The sequence below is a fragment of the Phyllobates terribilis genome, unplaced genomic scaffold, assembly GCF_046119375.1.
Source record: "Phyllobates terribilis strain yellow unplaced genomic scaffold, ASM4611937v1 Scaffold_1__5_contigs__length_1240528914, whole genome shotgun sequence".
NCBI classification, from domain to species: Eukaryota; Metazoa; Chordata; class Amphibia; order Anura; family Dendrobatidae; genus Phyllobates; species Phyllobates terribilis.
In genome coordinates this window covers 513,041,237-513,061,343 of record NW_027362761.1, presented here as the reverse complement: position 1 = coordinate 513,061,343, position 20,107 = coordinate 513,041,237, and the positions used below count along the sequence as shown (strand labels likewise).

Sequence of the window (20,107 nt, the reverse complement as noted above, 5' to 3'; positions counted from 1 at the left end):
TCCATATTGGACCAAAATCATGCGATATACCGAATGCGTACCTAGAATCTGTGTAAATGTTAACAATACTACCTTCCGCTAGTTTACAGGCCTCGGTTAGGGCCCTAAGTTCGGCCTCTTGAGCCGATTGGTGTAGGAGCATTGGTTCTGCCTTGATTACTGCATTGAGGGAGACAACTGCATATCCAGTATGGAAAGTACCTGAATCGTCCTGATGACGGGATCCATCTACAAAAAATTCAAAATCTGCATTTTGTAATTCATGTTCAAACACAGTAGGTAAACCTGCCGTTTCTTGTGCCATTATTTGTACACAGTCATGAGGAACTTCCTCTCTTGGATCTTCCTTATAAAGCACAGTACCTGACCCCTCCTTCAGCTCCGAGAGAGGTAACAAAGTTGCTGGATTCAGAGTAGTACACCTCTGTAAAGAAACATTGGGAGGCATTAACAGTGCACATTGTAACCTGAGATGACGTGCTGCTGAGAGGTGAGCGGGTTGCACTTGGTTCAATATAGTGTAGACATCATGAAGTGTTAGCACGGTGAGCGGGTGGTCAACAACAATGTCTGCGGATTTATGGAGTAATAGTCCAACAGCATGCAGAGCACGTACGCAGGATGGTGCACCTCTCGCTACCGCATCTAATCTGCCACTAAAGTAGGCAACAGGTCTCTGATTATCACCGTGTGTTTGAGTTAAAACTCCTGCTGCATGTCCAGCTTGTTCATGAAGGTACAGAGTAAATGGGAGCTCATAATTAGGGGTACCCAAAGCTGGAGCGGCCAAAATACGGTTTTTGAGTGAATAAAAACAGTGTATTGCCTCTGGTGTTAGTACAAAAGGTGTTGGAGTAAGACAGTCATAGAGGGGCTGCATTAAAACAGACGGCATGAATCCACTGTCTGCAATAGGAGACCAGTCCAAGAAAAGTTCTGAGGGCTGCAACATTAATGGGGACGGTGAATGCCTGTACTGCTTGTTTGCGTGCATTTGTTAAATGACGAGCTCCTGGTGTAATGCAATGTCCCAAAAAGGTGACTGAAGATTTACAAAACTGAAGCTTATCTTTCGATGCCTTGCAGCCAGCGTGATAGAGAAACAACATAAGCGATATAGTTGCACTATGACATTGTTTCCTGGAGGGGGCACAAATGAGCAGGTCATCGACATATTGCAAAACAACGATATGTGGTTCAGACCATCCCTCCAGTATTTCCTGCAGACTTGCAGTGTACATTGTGGGTGAATTCTGGGCACCCTGTGGCAACACTGTCCATGTATATTGACTGCCCTGAAATGTGAAAGCAAACAAGTACTGGCAGTCAGGATGTAATGGTACACTGAAAAATGCATTTGCCAAATCGATCACTGAAAAGCAAAGAGAGTTAGAAGGTATATGTGACAGAAGAGTATGCGGGTTGGGCCCAACTGGTGTTAGAAGTTCTGTGGCTTTGTTAACCAACCGGAGGTCATGGACCATTCTATATGCGGCTGGTTGTCCTGGCACACTCTTTTTCTTTACTGGGAACAGGGGAATGTTGCAAGGGGACTGGGTTTTGACTAGGACTCCTCTCTGTAGTAATTTTTGGACTTGCTGGGCTATGGCATTCTCCTGAGCCGAGCTAAGGGGATACTGCTTCTGTTGAGGCAAGATGGCTCCTGGTTTTAATTTTACTATTACTGGTTGAACTCTTAACCTACCAACATCTGTTTTGTCTGAGGCCCAAAAATCATGTGGTACAGCATGCTCCAATATCGGGGGAAACTCATTTGTCTCTTCTATGCTGGCAATATCTAGTGACATAATTTTGCAAAAGGTACTTGGTTTTAAACCTGGGGTCATGGTGACAGTGCCATCGGGATGATACTCAATATGTGCTTGTAATTGGGACAACACATCATTTCCCAAAAGGTTACATTGGCCTTGGGGCGATACCATGAGCTGGCTATGTACAGTAGCTCCTTGAATTTGCAGGGGAATTCTCTTGGTGACAGGGAGCAGGATAGACGGGGAATTGAAGGGGGTGGCAATGACATGATGTGAAAAATCAGTGTCCGTGTATGGCCAATCACCTTGCGTAATTAGTGAATTGTCGGCCCCCGTATCTACTTGGAAATCGATTTCATGTCCCCCTGGTAGGTTCACCTGCACTATACAACTGGGAGTTGGGGGTAAGGAGATGAGGGGGTTCATGTGCAAGCTACCCTCATCCTATGGGGGCGTTGTTTGGTCGGCTGGAGGACCCGTACTCTGAGCATTTGGATACGGGTTGGTCCTACAGTTCTTTCTAAAATGTCCTGGCTTTTTACATCCGTAACATAGTCTCTGTCCCCCTCCTGCAGTCCGTCCTTTGTCTCTGTTGTTTCTAGGGGTAGTCTCTACTATGTGTACTCTGGCAGCTCTCTTTGCCTGCTCTATGTCATGCTGTGCCCCCTGAGCTATTGTAGCTAAATCTTCTGCCTTCACTGATCTCCAGTCCGGTGTACTTGCTTTTACCTTCTCTGCAATCTTTCTTTAGTCCATTCATGAAAGTACTTGCTAATACCCTCTCACTAGTCTTATTTCCGGGGTTGAACCCCATTTCTGACCAGGTTTTCTTTAGTGCATAGAAATAATCCTTAGGATCTTCCTCCTTCCCCTGCACTCTATCTTCTAGTGTAACTTGCTTTTCTGCTTGCCTGTCTTGACATGCTTTTACCAACGCTTTTGCGTACAGAACCCCTGCTGCTGCATCATTAGCCTCCGCTACATCAGGGCCCGTTCTATTGTCATATTGTTTATAAGTTTCGTCCGTCAGTCTGTCATACCGAGCTTCATCTGCCAATTTCCCCTTAATTACCCCTTGCAGATCTATTCTAGTGGCATGGTACGTATCCTGTATGGTGGTGATCATTCTGGCAAAACCCGACTATACATTAACATTGTACGAGCTTCCTGACCTGGAACCACTGCGTCCCCCCCCCGCTGCTGCTGCTGCTGCTCCCGGTGCTCCTGGCACAACTACCGTCCTCATTGGGAATAGACTAGCTGGGTGGGGTCTCGGTCCTCCACATGCCACACAGATGTCTACTGTCAAGGGATTCTGCTGTCCACATCTGGGGCAAACCCAACATTTAAGGTTCCTGGGAATTCTGGTACTGGGGTGGGGGTGACGTCGTGAGCGGACAGGGAGGAAAATCTGTCATTCCAGTTTTTGTCAGTCTGTAACGTCCGTCTCCTAGTTCTTCAATCTTTCCTTCAAAATGAGCGCATGCATTCATCCATACATCTACTGTCCCTAACAGACCCTTATCTTTCAGCCATCCATGATAGGAGTTAAAGAAGGATTTCCATTTCTCTCCATTCATCTCTCCATTCTCATTCATTCCCGCTTTACACAATATTTTGTCAATTCCAATCAGTGCCTGTTTCCCTTCTCTGCGTACTACTAAGTCTTTGGCTATAATGCCTTCCTTGGCCTTTTGGTTCCCCATATTTTCGGTTCTCCTCACCTAGAAGAGACTCCTCAGTCACTTAGACAATGGTCACTTAGACAATGGGCCACAAAGGTTTCTGAACCATTCCACTACTAGCCTCTCTAGGACTTATACGCCAGCCAGAAAAACAGACCAAAAACATCAATTCCGAGACACACCCACACCACAATTATTGGATCCATACTTTCATTCTTAAATTCTCCAAAGGATAGAAGGCAGGACTGTCAATTTATCTGAGGGAGATTCTACTGGTTCAAAGGGACCTGAGCCAAACAACAATCTGTGAATTACCTGGGAGCCGACCGCTCGGGGGTGACGGAGTCTCTTCTATGCAGTGATATAATTTAGGTAGAATATAACAGTTATTCTTACCTCAGCGCTGTATATATCACCAACAGAGAGCTTCACTCGTCCCACGTCTCGGACCGATCAAGCACCCCTGGGTAGATTTAACTCAAGGTCCCTGTTCGAGGCGCCAGCTGTCGTCACTGCATTTTGGGTCTTCTATCCTTTGGATTACGATATCGGAGAGAATGAGACACAGGACAAGGATGTTTGTGTCTAAACATGCTCTAAACTTTATTACAAAACACAGGGCTAATATACACCCTGAAGGCAGGAAACGGATTTACCATATATGGTTCGATTATACAGTTTAGCTGAACAAGCGAAAAAGCTAGTTTCTGTATGCTTTCAAATATTTAATTAGACGTATCTGGTTAGCAAGGCCACATTATCTTCTTGCAAGAACACATTATCGCTACAAGAAGAAACATCTGGCCAGGGAGGACACGTTATCTTCTTAGCAAGGACACGCTATTGATACAAGAAGGAACATTTCAGCTTGCTGTTGTTTTCTACCTAAAATAACTGTCAGACTTATATAGCATAGATGGGGCCTTTAAACTTGAGGGACTCCATCTTCTGCTATAACAATCTGAATGAATGAAATATTCTCATATACTTTGTTCTGTACAAAGTTGAATGTGCTGACAACAATCACTCAAAAATCATCAATGGAAAAGAAAATTTATTAACCAATGGAGGCCTGGATTTGGAGTCACCCCCAAAATTAAAGCGGAAAAACACACTACAGGCTGATCCAACTTTGATGTAATGTCCTTAAAACAAGTCAAAATGAGGCTCAGTATTGTGTGTGGCCTCCACGTGCCTGTATGACCTCCCTACAATGCCTGGGCATGCTCCTGATGAAGTTGCGGATGGTGTCCTGTGGGATCTCCTCCCAGACCTGGACTAAAGCATCCGTCAACTCCTGGACAGTCTGTGGTGCAACATGACATTGGTGGATGGAGCGAGACATGATGTCCCAGATGTGCTCAATCGGATTCAGGTCTGGGGAACGGGCGGGCCAGTCCATAGCTTCAATGCCTTCATCTTGCAGGAACTGCTGACACACGCTCCAGCCACATGAGGTCTGGCATTGTCCTGCATTAGGAGCAACCCAGGGCCAACCGCACCAGCATGTGGTCTCACAAGGGGTCTGAGGATCTCATCTTGGTACCTAATGGCAGTCAGGCTACCTCTGGCGAGCACATGAAGGGCTGTGTGGCCCTCCAAAGAAATGCCACCCCACACCATTACTGACCCACTGCCAAACCAGTCATGCTGAAGGATGTTGCAGGCAGCAGATCGCTCTCAACGGCGTCTCCAGACTCTGTCACATCTGTCAGTGTGAACCTGCTTTAATTTGTGAAGAGCACAGGGCACCAATGGCGACTTTGCCAATCCTGGTGTTATGTGGCAAATGCCAAGCGTCCTGCACGGTGTTGGGCTGTGAGCACAACCCCCATCTGTGGACGTCGGGCCCTCATACCACCCTCATGGAGTCGGTTTCTAACCGTTTGAGCAGACACACGCACATTTGTGGCCTGCTGGAGGTCATTTTGCAGGGCTCTGGCAGTGCTCCTCCTGTTCCTCCTTGCACAAAGGCCGAGGTAGCGGTCCTGCTGCTGGGTTGTTGCCCTCCTATGGCCCTCTCCACGTCTCCTGGTGTACTGGCCTGTCTCCTGGTAGCGCCTCCAGACTCTGGACACTACGCTGACAAACACAGCAAACCTTCTTGCCACAGCTCGCATTGATGTGCCATCCTGGATGAGCTGCACTACCTGAGCAACTTCTGTGGGTTGTAGAGTCCGTCTCATGCTACCACCAGTGTGAAAGCACAACCAACATTCAAAAGTGACCAAAGCATCAGCCAGAAAGCATTGGTACTGAGATGTGCTCTGTGGTCCCCACCTGCAGAACCACTCCTTTATTGAGTGTGTCTTGATAATTGCCAATAATTTCCATCTATTGTCTATTCCATTTGCACAACAGCATGTGAAATTGATTGTCAATCAGTGTTACTTCCTAAGTGGACAGTTTGATTTCACAGAAGTTTGATTTACTTAGAGTTATATTCTGTTGTTTAAGTGTTCCCTTTATTTTTTTGAGCAGTGTATATATATAAATAATAAAATATATCAAACATAATGCTCTACCTGTGAATCTACTACTAACCTGATGGAGACACTGCCATTAAAGGTGGTGCAAAACGACTTGCACATTCCATTGTATCAGCCACGACCGTGGTCTGTGGTTGGTGCATGGCGGCAGGAGTATTGCCTCCTACCTGCTGATGACCGCGGATTTTCTGTTGATCAGACGGCCTGGTACCGTCTGCCTGGCCGGCTAAAGAAGAGCCACGGATGCTATCAGGTAAGAGGTAGTACTGTACTTCTGCTCCCGTGTGGCAACTACAGACTACTGTCGTGGCCAGTGGAATGGGACGTGCAAATCAATTATCACCACCTCTAATGGCCATATTTAGTTTTTTGGGTTTTTTTTTTACTTTCATTTTTTCCTCCCTGCCTTTTAAGAGTGATAACTTTTTTTTATTTTTCCGTTCATTTAGCCATTTCAGGGATTGTTTTTGCGGGGCCAGTTGTAGTTTTTATGTTACCTTACTATTTACAGAGAAATGGAGAAAAAAATCCAAGTGGGGTGGAATTGAAAGAAAAGAAATTCTGCCTTCATTCTATGGTGTTTGTTTTTTTTGCAACATCGTCTGTGGTACAATTGACCTAGTCCTATGTGTTAGGCCTCATTCAGACGTCAGTGTTTTTCACTTGCGCAGCATTTTTTTGTGTGTGTCATCAGTGTTTTGGACTCGTGTGTCGTCTATTTCATCAGTGTTTTTCATGTATGGATAAATAAATGATAAAGCTTCTCCAATACTTTGCAATGTTAAACTTGGACGGCACACTGATGCTATCCGTGTGCTGTACTTGTTTTTCGTGGACCCATAGACTTTGTGGTAGATTGGCTCACTCGACAGCAAACTGAGGTAGACACGGGAACACTGTCTCTTTAAATTCTTCCCAGGTTTATTATACAGGCAGCATAAACCGTGGTGAAGTAAAAATAAACATGGCCCTTTGTGCAAAAACCAGAGAACAAAATTGTAGCACAAAGCACAGTCTTTGTGTTAGCTGGGATCCATCCGCTCAGAGTTTAGCAAACAAACGGTTCAGCTTTTCCTTGTCAGGACGCAAAGCGCTGGAGTTCCTCTCTCCAGCCCTACTGAACAATGAATGATACAAAAGGCCGGCTAGTTATAGCCCAGACCACACCCTGGGGTGGAGATATGGTGAACAGCGGGTGCTCTACAACTGTTCACATAAAAACCTAGCCCATTAAAAATGGCCGATTAACCCCTCAGCAAATAACATGCTGGAGAAAACTTCAACGTTTCACATCACTGAAGCTAATAGCCTCAGTGAAACATATCTCCCCTCCAGTACTTTGCCAATGAATTTGTCACAACTTGTATTGGCGCTTTTCATCCAATCTGCTAGAAAAAAAACGCACATATCTCCAATAGTTTTGCAAAGACGCACGGTCCGCTAAAAAACACAGGCATATGAACAACCCCATAGATTATAATGGGTACGTGTTGTATCCGTCAAAATCAGTGATAGAACATGTACGTGTAACAAGGACGTCTGAATAAGGCCTTAGTATGATTATGGTGACACAAACTTTGTCTTTATTTTTCTTCTTTACTACTTAAAAAAAGCAAAATAAATGGGTTGGAGTAATAACTTTCATAGTCAGTAAGAGTTGTAGGAGGGGTTGATTTTTGTAGCAATATCGTAGTTTTTATTGGTACTGGATTGGGGTCCATATGACTTCCTGATTTTTTGTTTTTTTTTATTTTACCCCCCTCAGAAGGAAGAGCTGCAGAAGAAATTGCAACTTCAGCATTAGCAGGTCAGCCTATGCTATGGGTTTAACCGCTCTCAAAGCGAGGGGAAAAACATGCAGCAAATACACAGCATTCCTGCTACAAAATTGAAACTTTTTTTTTGCTGTTGATACATCCTACGTGGGGGGGCAAACCCATGAGAATCCCCAAAAAAGTACCATGCGCCCTTAGATGGCATGAAAAATTCCATAAGATTATCACTTCTAGGGAAGAACCCCTATAACTCTCTAACAATGCTTTTATTTCAGCCCATCATACATAATAAAAGAATATAGCTTATACTTTTCTCTCTCCACTATGCTGCAAATCAGTTTGGAACAGTCCAATGGGTGATGGCGTACCAAGACTGACAATCCAGCCCCTGTGTGTATGAATGATGCGGATGGCATGCCCTATGTTGGCCATTGTGTTGTCTTGTATATTTGTCATTAGGCTGAATCCTGACGCATACATGTTTCCCATTGCCCTATTCAGGGCAGTGGAAAAATACTGTTCTATATGTATACGCTCAGCGGAAATGGTGCGGATGCCCCCCTACACACACGCCTCCTTCAATAAGATGCAAAAGCGGGGGATATTTTTATCTCAATGGAAAGGAAAGGGAAAGAGAAAAAGAAAAAAAATATTTTTTTATATATATGATAGAATATAATGGGATAATCATATTTCAATTTGATATTAGTAAATTGAATACATAAATTTAATAGAGGAGAACTACGGTAATTTAAAAGAACTAATGGAATAAATTTGATATACTATAATATTGTAGAATTATTATTTTTTGTATAATATGTGATTCATTCATCTAGTTCTGAATAATTATATCTAATACAATGTTGCCTATGTAATTGTGAATAATATAATTTTTTTTGTAATTTTGAATTGTTATATGGGATTTATATATAAAGTATTATATTTGGTAGGAGGTTTTTTTGTGTTTTGCATATGATGTCACTTCCGAGGTGTAACGCTTTATAAACTAGTGATTGTATGTTGACTACATTGTTGAAAAAAGCCTGGGACAGGCTGAAACGTCCTTTGGAGTAATGAAATAAAAGAGCAATTATTCACTGAACACGTGAATGCCGGGAATTAGTTCCTTCCTGCATATTTTACTCCACGTACACCGTGCTAACGGAGTGCTGATCCATTATTTCTGTGTCCATAAGATGCAAAAGGATCCTGGATTGTCAGGATTGCAGGTGGCACCATGTATGGTCCAGGCCCGCTCCATGGACCTCTCTGCACCATGTGCATACGGCACAGGACTACTGTAAGGTGATTTTTATCAGGTATTCTGCAAGATGGAGGTGAAATAAAAAATGGACAGAAAACTCTTTAAAGGGTAAACAATCCAGTTGCAGTAATTTATAAAAGAGGAAACAAATGTCTGGTTAAGAGTCGTTGTCCAGTACTTAGTTTTTAGGCCCATAGTAAAAAAAATAATAGGCAGGTAGTTACTAACAGAGGCAAGTACCTGCCTGCACTACCCAACTCCGGCTCAGAGCGAACATAGACCGCTCCTGCCCGTTATTCAGCTGCTCCACGTCAACAGAGCAGTTATTACTCTTCCAGGCTGCTCTGTCGGTGGAGCATGACTGCCGACTTAATGTGGATTGAGCTCCAGCTCCCCACAGTTAGGCAGCGGGGAGCCAACGGTCAGTCAGCATTATGTCAGCAGTCACACCCCATCAGTAGAGCACAGAGGAAGAGAAGCCTCTGCTCTGTCAATGTGACGTCAACAGAAACTGCTGAATCGCCAGCCGGAGCAGTCTGTGCCAGCGGACGGGCAGGTAGTTTACCTGCTTATTAGTTCTTAGTCACATTGTAAAACCCCTTTAAGCTTCCATTAATAGAGGCTGCAGGTATCCAGACTTTTATTAAATAATGTGTCAAGCAAAAATGTGAAATCGCTTCCAATTTGGGCTCTACGGGCGGTCCAAACAAGTACTAGAAAGCAGTAACTTTAGTCCATATTGTCCGTATGGGTGGAACGGAGATGACGAGGTGTGGTAAATAGCCCTTCATAAGTGATGCGTTACTGATATTATTCTGTTATTTTCAGTACATTGGTTTGTATCCACAGCTTAGTGCAAGGATTGATTTATTCCCAATGTGTGATTTAGACTGCAGTCTGAAAGCATACAAGTAAATAACAGGCAGGTAATGGCAGCTTTTAGAGGTTCCTTCATACATCGGGGAATATCTCCAGCATAAACATATTTTTAACTATACTAAAAAATTCATTAGCATCCCATCTGCAGAAGTCTGAAGCGTCGGGATCTTTTTTAGAATTCTTTTGTTTGTTCTTGAAGATTGATGTTGCTCGAGCTTTCACATCTGAAATCGAAATCCTCATTTTATTTCTGTCTAAAGTTCCTTCTTCTCTTTTTTATTGTAGCGTGGATCAGAGGAAAAAGGAAAGACCCTCCGACAATTGAGGTGAGGTTCTAAATAAAAGTAATTTTATCAAGAAATAAGGATTCCCCTACCTCCTGTCCCATCTGGTGAGGTCGTCTCCCCATTTTAGAGTTGGCATGTAGCACTATGACAATTGTGGAATATGTGGCTATGCTATAACGGTCTATGGTGAAAATCTCCCGTACTCAGCCTCCGTGGGCACCATAGTGTCATTCATAAAAAGCCATTTACCTATCAGAATGTTTTTGAACATCGAGAGAAGACCCATGGCAAGAACATGCAAACTCCGTGGAGATTATTTCCTTGGTAGGATTTGAGCCAGGACCCCAGCGTCACAATGTATCAGCCTTCCTTTACAACCTTTATAACTTTCACTGTGATCGTCAAACTTTTTATTTCTCGATCCCTTCTATCTCCTCCTCTCTTCACGTATCCTCTTGATGGCAGTATCCGCTTCACCATTTGCCGGGTGGTAAATATGTAAGGAAGTGAAGAAAGCTCTTCTGATAATTAGGAAATATGTAACTGGAAAAATAGAAAATCCTTCTTATGTAATATGGCACATAGAAAGGAAAATCTACATTCACTTACTGAAGTTCTTCCTACAATTTATAGCAAGAAATTGAAGACCACCCAAAAAATAATGCCATGGTTGCAAGTGTCCATCTCCTTCTCCGTCAGGACGAGTCGCTCATGTCATGTGCTTGCTGCATTATTGTGGAAGGTATACGGCAATATTCCCATATATACATAAAATGTATAGGGAGAGGCAGGAAGGCAATACTTTATGTGCTTACAGATAGGGACAGGGGCCTTACAATCCACGTATAAATTTACAAGGGGCTGCACTAACTGTGCCTAAATTTACAGGGAAGACTGAGACTATACTGAACCTACATCATTACAACCAGGGCTGTGGAGTCGGTAAGCCAAACCTCCGACTTTGACTCTTCAATTTCCAAGCCCACGACTCCGACTCCGTCATACATGGCTCATGTTTAATTGATAAATTTACTGTAGCACAGATTCATCTCCGCTAAAAGTCTAGACCCTTAGATCAGGAATAGGACAGACATTTATAGGACATTTCATAACTTTCCCAAATTCTTATGAAAAAATATTCCCCACAAACTGCATTGAACTACTATGCCCAATTTATTATGTATTTTAGGAGTCGGAGTTGGTCCATTTTATACCGACTCCGACTCCACCAAAATGGGCACAGACTCCACGACTCCGACTCCACAGCCCTGATTACAGGTGGGTAATATTCTGTTCCTACATTATTTCCAGGTTGTACAGATAGGCCCCTGTCTCTCCTTGCCTCTCTGTACATTATTCACTAGGAAAGACAACAAGGAGGCAGTACTATCAGTGCCTACATTTACAGAGACGGGCAGACCTATCTGCCTATATTCACAGACAAGCTGTACTGTCCATACCTACATCAATCATCTACTATGAAAGACAAGGTGTTAGGGCTAACTATATACAGTACAGACCAAAAGTTTGGACACACCTTCTCATTTAAAGATTTTTCTGTATTTTCATGACTTTGAAAATTGTACATTCACACTGAAGGCATCAAAACTATGAATTAACACATGTGGAATTATATACTTAACAAAAAAGTGTGAAACAACTGAAAATATGTCTTATATTCTAGGTTCTACAAAGTAGCCACCTTTTGCTTTGATGACTGCTTTGCACACTCTTGGCATTCTCTTGATGAGCTTCAAGAGGTAGTCACCAGAAATGGTTTTCACTTCACAGGTGTGCCCTGTCAGGTTTAATAAGTGGGATTTCTTGCCTTATAAATGGGGTTGGGACCATCAGTTGTATTGTTCAGAAGTCTGGTGGATACACAGCTGATAGTCCTACTGAATAGACTGTTAGAATTTGTATTATGGCAAGAAAAAAGCAGCTAAGTAAAGAAAAACGAGCGGCCATCATTACTTTAAGAAATGAAGGTCAGTCAGTGCGAAAAATTGGGAAAACTTTGAAAGTGTCCCTAAGTGCAGTTGCAAAAACCATCAAGCGCTACAAAGAAACTGGCTCACATGAGGACCACCCCTGAAAAGGAAGACCAAGAGTCACCTCTGCTTCTGAGGATAAGTTTATCCAAGTCACCAGCCTCAGAAATCGCAGGTTAACAGCAGCTCAGATTAGAGACCAGGTCAATGCCACACAGAGTTCTAGCAGCAGACACATCTCTACAACAACTGTTAAGAGGAGACTTTGTGCAGCAGGCCTTCATGGTAAATTAGCTGCTAGGAAACCATTGCTAAGGACAGCCAACAAGCAGAAGAGACTTGTTTGGGCTAAAGAAAACAAGGAATGGACATTAGACCAGTGGAAATCTGTGCTTTGGTCTGATGAGTCTAAATTTGAGATCTTTGGTTCCAACCAACGTGTCTTTGTGCGACGCAGAAAAGGTGAACGGATGGACTCTCTATGCCTGGTTCCCACCATGAAGAATGGAGGAGGAGGTGTGATGGTGTGGGGGTGCTTTGCTGGTGACACTGTCGGGGATTTATTTAAAATTGAAGGCATACTGAACCAGCATGGCTACCACAGCATCTTGCAGCGGCATGCTATTCCATCCGGTTTGCTTTTAGTTGGACCATCGTTTATTTTTCAACAGTCTCCAGGCTGTGTAAGGGCTATTTGACCAAGAAGGAGAGTGATGGGGTGCTACGCCAGATGACCTGGCCTCCACAGTCACCAAACCTGAACCCAATTGAGATGGTTTGGGGTGAGCTGGACCGCAGAGTGAAGGCAAAAGGGCCAACAAGTGCTAAGCATCTCTGGGAACTCCTTCAAGATTGTTGGAAGACCATTTCCGGTGACTACCTCTTGAAGCTCATCAAGAGAATGCCAAGAGTGTGCAAAGCAGTCATCAAAGCAAAAGGTGGCTACTTTGAAGAACCTAGAATATAAGACATATTTTCAGTTGTTTCACACTTTTTTGTTAAGTATATAATTCCACATGTGTTAATTCATAGTTTTGATGCCTTCAGTGTGAATGTACAATTTTCATAGTCATGAAAATACAGAAAAATCTTTAAATGAGAAGGTGTGTCCAAACTTTTGGTTTGTACTATCTATCTATCTATCTATCTATCTATCTATGTGTATGTATGTATATATATATATATATATATATATATATATATATATATATATATATATATATATATATATATATATATATATATATATATATATATATATATATATTTACAGGGAGAGACCGTGCTATACCTATACATAGTGCTGTCTCATTTCACCCTATATCTGTGCCTTTATCGTTTACAAAGAGGCAGTACTCTCTGTGCCTGGATTATTTTACTGATTGTATTACTCTCCCCTTGCTAGATGACTACACAAAATATTACTTAAAGGGGTTCTCTACTGTTATTAAAGTTAGTATACGGAAGCCTTTAAAAAAAGGAAATCCATATGCACCACCCAACTCTGCACCCTGCAGTGGCCTCCGGCGGAATGGAAGCGATGACGTCCCGACCACCTGTCGACCACCTGACCCTGCAGCCTCTCAGTGGCCTCAGTACTCAGGTCACTGGGGGTCATGATGTAAACGTTTCCATTTTTCCTCTTTATAACGAACGCTTCTCTATATTACCACTAATAACAGGGCGGAAAACTCCATTTACGGTGAGCACCACTGTTGAGGGACTCGGCCGTGTAAAACATTTTGGCTGGATTTCTCATTTAGTTCAGTGAACTCCTAGAGGAAATCCTACTGCTCCCCTCATTGTTTGTGATGCCGCCATGGTTTACCAGATTTTAAACTTTGGTATTTGCAATTTTTCCTAATTGGTCTTTGTAGAAAAGCGAGTTGAAAGTCAGCATTAATTATGCTCATATTTTAATCATGGCAGCTTCTTTTGCTTTCCTAGCAGAGGTATAATAAATCATAGAGGACATTTCCATAATTACTTCTTACTCTTCATGAAAGTTATTCGGGAAAGTTCTACTTAACTTTCATCTGCCCCTGTGCGTTATACGTATTGGTTTCCTATGTCAATAATAATTACATAATCTCTTCACTTGGAGCCTAATTATGTCCAGAATTGTGATGGAAGGGAAATTAAAATATCAAAATGTTGATTAATCTGTGGGAATATGGACGGGAGTGACAGCAAGCAACCAAAATCTACCATTTTTTTGTTCTGACATTTCAAAACTTTAGATATTCTTCGGATTTTCCATCCGGATTTGCGGGCAGAATATCCGCAGCGTATTACAGCATTATGGAGGAAATATAACCACCACACATTGCAGAAAATGTCCGATTTAGAATTGAACCATGGTGCAGATTATAAGGCTGCGTGCCCACTATGCGTTTTTCAAGCGTTTTTGCCGCGGAATTTCCGTAGTGAAAACGCTTAAAACACACTTGGTAATACGTGCCCCATGGTCCCCAATGATAATCCATATGTGCTGTGCACATGGTGCGGAAATTTCCTCTGCGGATTATCATTGCGGAAAAATACGCAGCATGTCCATTAATTTTGCGGACACGCAGCGTAATTGCCTCCATTGACTTGCATTGAATCGCATATTATCCGTGTGAACACATGCGGATATCATATGGTTCAATGTGCGGATGGTACCCGGGTTTGGAGAAGAGGAGACTCTCCTCCAGACCCGGGTACCATGGTACCTGTTAAAAAAAAGAATTGAAAATAAAAAATAAAGATTATACTTACCTTCTGATGGTCCCCGGTCTCCTCAGCGATGCGTCCGGTCTGTTGTATGGGTCGCTGTGGTGTTTAAGGACCTGCCATGACGTCATTTAGTCATTTGACAGATCACGCGACCACTGACGTCGGCATTTTTGATCAAAAAATGTAAAAGCCATCCCACGGCGACAAGGTGACCCAATGGGAAAGGTGCCTAAACCTTGTAGTTCACCTCACTATGTGTCAGCAGACCTAAAAGTAGATAAGGCCAGACACCCACCCGTGGAAAGCTATATAAACAAAATGAACAGCCCCCCAAAAAAGGGGAAGCCACGCCCCTTGTTTGTACAAATAACTAAAACAAAACCCCCAAAAAATTGAGCCAGAGCACATGTTGGTATAAGTGCAAGGCATAGGTGCACATTCACACTGTGGCCAATTAACAAACAAAACATAAGAAAAACAAAATGAGCTAATACCCCGTACTAAGTAAATAATAATAATACATGTAAATAATATAGGGTACTTGGTTAAGGTGTGGCTCCCATTATTTTGGGCTGTTCAGTTTGTGAGATAAACTACATGAGGCACCATCTCAATTGGGTACACTTTGTTGTGGTGGGATGGCTTTTACTTTTTTTTATCAAAACAGCTAAGTACCCCATGTTATTTACATGTATTATTACCATTTATTTATTCTATACAGGGTATTTGCTCATTTTGTTTTTATCTTAGGTTTTGCTTGTTAAATGTCCACAGTGTGAATGAGCACCTATACCAACATATGCTCTGCCTCAATTTTTTTTGGGGCTCTGGATTATAAGTCCTAGTATATCACTTTTTCCTCTGCTGCTGTTTCTCAAGGCGGCTTCCATTTTTCCCATTCTCAGAGACCTGCGGGCGGACATGGTGGTGGAGTCGGCTTACTCCTGTCCCCATAATGCACTTTTCAGGTCATCTCCCCAGTTCCATCACTCTCATCCCCTTCTTTTGAGGTCCACCCCATAAGGCTCTTCCATCCTATTTCCCTCAGAGTAGCGATCTTACACCGTCCCCCAGGCTCAACCACCCAGTTCCTTGACCATTTTTCTGCCTGGCTGCTGCACTTTGTGTCCTCGGAGTTGCCTGCCCTTGTCCTGGGAGGCTTCAATGTCCCCGTGGGTTGCCCCACCTCCCCATATGCATCTCGACTTCTGTCTCTGGCCCCTTCTCTTGGCCTCTCACGGCTTTCGACCTCTGGGACACACAGGGACGCCTTGATCTGGTCTTTGTCCAGCTCTGTTTGGTCCCCTACCTGGATGGCTCGCTTCTTCCCCTCTCGGGCCACGGCATTCTCTCCTTCACGCTCATGGGTCCTCGCCCACCCCGGTGCTCTCCTGCCTGTCGTACATTCGGGGGCCTGCGGGCCATTGACCCTCATGCACTTACAGGCTCCCTACACTCGTCGCTGTCCCTGATCTCCTCTTTTCCTTGTCCTGGTCTGGCTGTGTGTCGCTGCTTCGTTGCTCTTGGAGGCATCCTGGACCGGCTGGCTCCCCTCACCCTCTGAGCCTCCAGACACTGGGTGGAGCATCCCTTGCTCACTTCGTGGACTCAATTTTTCCGGTGGTGCTCTGGGGGTACAGAGTGCCTGTGGAGGAGGGCTTGCACACCAGAGGACTTTGTGCACTGTTGATTTGTGTCGAGGGCCTTGCTGGGCAGATCTGCTTCACCACCCTGGTCTCCTCGTTATTTGGCGGCCCGGGGGAACTCTTCGGCACATTTTGTTACCTCCTGGGGCGTGGGCCCCTATCGCGGACATTTGTGCTAGCCTCCTACTTTGCAGAGGGGGTGGGAAGAGTCCGTCGGGAGGTCGGCTGTCAGCCGCCGGGTGCCCTGGTTCCCATCCCTCCCCGCATCTCCTCTGGCTCGCTCTCCATGTTTGGCTCAGTCGCAGAGAAGGGGGTCTCTGGGCTCCTCTCTTCTTCTTATCCTGCTGTGTGCACTGCTGGCCCCATTCCCTCGCGTCTGCTCTGGTCTCTCTCTCCAGTCATCACTGTTTGCCTGGCTGGGGTCTTCGGTCTCTCCTTCTCTTCTGGTGTCTGCACAGGCGGCTGCGGACTGTTCTCCGGTCTCCCTTTTGTCTCTGGCCTCTTGGAGTGCCTGGTCTGCTCCCGCCTAGCCCATTGCCTCTCCGCTTGCTCTCGTCTAGATCCATCGCAGTCTGGCTTCCGCCCCCTACATTCTACAGAAACTGCACTCATCAAAGTGACCAATGACCTTTTAACAGCAAAACGGAACCGTGACTACTCTCTGCTCATTCTTCTTGACCTCCCTTCAGCTTTCGACACTGTTGACCACTATCTCCTACTCTCTATGCTTCACTCAATCGGCATAAAGGACACAGATCTCTCCTGGTTCTCCTCCTATGTTTCTGACCGCTCTTTCAGTGTATTTTTTGCTGGCTCCACCTCTTCCTCTCACTATTGGGGTCCCTCAGGGTTAAGTCCTTGGCCCTATTCTCTGTCTACACGGCCCCAATTGGACAGACCATCAGCAAATTTGGCTTTCAGTGCCATCTTTATGCTGATGACACACAACTATACACTTCATCCCCTGACCTTACCCCCGCTGTACTACAGAACACCAGTGACTGTCTGCAGTTTCCAACATCATGTTCACTCTCTATCTGAAACTCATCCTTTCCAAAACTGAACTTCTTCTGCTCCCACCATCCACTTACCTTTCTAAATCTGACATTTCCCTCTCCGTGTGTGACATCGCAATAACGCCTAGGCGTGCTGTCTGGGTGTTGTGTTTGACACCAATATTTCCTTCACCTTCCATATACAATCTCTTGCCCGCTCTTGTCGCTTGCACCTGAAGGACATCTCTTGAATCCGCCCCTTTCTGACCATGGAAACAACAAAAACCCTCACTGTTGCCCTGGTCCACTCCCGCCTTGACTACTGTAACTCTCTATTAATTGGCCTCCCCCTCACTCGACTTGCCCCTCTCCAGTCCATCCTTAATGCAGCAGCCAGGGTCATCTATCTGGCTAATCGTTGCTCGGACGCTTCCGCTCTGTGCCAGTCGTTGCACTGGCTGCCCTTACATTATAGGATCCAATTTAAATTGCTTGTTCTCATCCACAAAGCTCTCCACAGCGCGGCACCCCCCAACATCTCCTCCCTCATTTCTGTTTCTGCCTATCCGTTCTCTATGCTCCGTAAGCGATTTTAGACTAACATCCGCACTAACCCGTACCTCCCACTCCCGGTTCCAAGACTTCTCCCGAGCTGCACCTATTCTTTGGAATGCTCTACCCCAAGAAATTAGGACGAACCACAGCTTACACAGTTTTAGGCACTCCCTAAAAACACATCTGTTTAGGGTGGTCTATCACGTTCCCTAATCGAAGTCTTTTTTATATTTTTATAGCCCATTCATTATTTCTCCAAACATAAGTCTCCACCAAACTCTACCGCACCCAAAAGCACTACAGATACTGTCTGGTGACGAGCTCATGCAGCCTTTATCTATCCCCCATGCCCTCAAGATGGCTGACATCATTGTAAATAAGCCCCTGTACTTTGTGTCACCCCCACATCATTGTAGATTGTAAACTCTTATGTGCAGGGTCATTATTTTTGCTTTAATTTTTGTATTATCTTTAGCTATGTTACTTGTGACTGTTGTATATGAACCTCTGAATTGTAAAGCGCAGCGGAATATGCCGGCGCTATATAAATAAAGATTATTATTATCCATTTTATTGCGCATTTTACCCTCTGCAATACATAAAGTGAAATCTGCTACAAGTCTGCATCAAAATCGACAACAAATTCTGATGTAGCGTGTAAAATTCTCAGCACAGTGGAAAATCTGTACATTTGAACATCCCTAAAGCTGCCATATACAGAATGCTGCACCTGTCTGTATATCATATACTAACAAGTAGGCAGCACTAAGCCTACATTTACAAGAAGAAACTAGGCAGTACTATCCTTGCCTATATCATTTAAAGGGAGACATAGGAAGGTAGTACTATCTGTGCCAATATTTAGAGAGGGAGACTGGGGAAGTACTATCTGTGCCTATATTTCCAAGGAGAGACAGGGTATTTCTGTATGTACCGACATTTACAGGAGAAGATGGGACAATACAATCTACCTACATTCACTAGGAAAGACAAGGAGGCTTCGCAGCTTCTTACCATGGGGCGATTGGCACTAGAGTGCCGCCATATTCTTCCCTGGAAGCAATCCTTGTAGACCAGAATGGACTGTAAAGCACACCTCATATTTTGCTGCTAGTTTCATAAGGGATATTTCTTTTATTTATATTTTTAACTTTTACGCTATTTTTGTGGTTTTTGTAAGCTATTTGAGCCTATCTAAGAAGGAAGTAGCACAAATTCAACGGAAATCAAACTAATAGTGCTACAGGCACACAAAGCCAAGAATGCCGGTAGGAATTGGCCCAGTCCAGTCAAAAATGATCGCAATACATAGAATAAAAAAGGAAAAAATTAATAATGTTCTGGGAAAAATCTACACATTAAAAACAATACTGAAGTATAAAAGCAATGGGCGAAAGAACAGGTATGGATATGAGAAGCAAACATATGTATAATGATAAAATTAAAGGTGCAGTAGAGATAGCAAGTATCTAATATACCACAATATAAAATCTGAGTATCTGCATCACAGCCCTAACACAATTACAAATGGTGAAATAGGTTGATGGTAGAATGTAAGTCCGCAAGGACAGGGACCTCTTCCCTTCGTACCGTTCTATCATTGTTAGTCATTTACTGTAAGTGATATCTGTATTTGGTATGTAACCCCTCCTTATGTACAGCACCATGGAATCAATAATAATAATAATCGGGTTCAAACACTTTAAAACATAGTCATGATCCAATGTCCTGTTCCTCCGTCACACACCAACGCGTTTTATGATTTGCTTCCTTGAAGTCGCCAAAAGCACATTGGAGTGTGGTGGAGGAACAGGACGTTGGATCATGATTTCAAGAATAAAATCTAGTCTGCGGCATTATTCTTGCCTTCTGAAATAACTGGCAGAAATGTGGTGAAGCCCAAAGTCAGTGGGGACTGTCAGAATTTGTTCATATCTGTTCAGAAATGGAAGACCTGATGCCTTAAAGGGAACCTATCACCAGGTTTTTCCCATATATAGCACGGCCACCACCATAATGGGGAAAAACCTGGTGACAAGTTCCCTTTAAGG

At 43.8% G+C, this 20,107-nt stretch overlaps 1 protein-coding gene across 2 annotated transcripts in view; it reads left to right on the top strand.

Annotated features, from left to right (window-relative positions):
• NDUFAF2 (NADH:ubiquinone oxidoreductase complex assembly factor 2) overlaps window positions 1-20,107 on the top strand; it is a 109,305-nt gene that overhangs the window by 75,876 nt on the left and 13,322 nt on the right. The window contains exons 3-4 of one of the 2 annotated variants that reach the window (XM_073680263.1): window positions 7,712-7,753; window positions 10,150-10,190. In XM_073680263.1, coding sequence (XP_073536364.1) covers window positions 7,712-7,753; window positions 10,150-10,190 — 83 coding nt within the window. The remainder of the gene's footprint in view (window positions 1-7,711; window positions 7,754-10,149; window positions 10,191-20,107) is intronic. The other variant, XM_073680264.1, reaches the window with a different exon arrangement.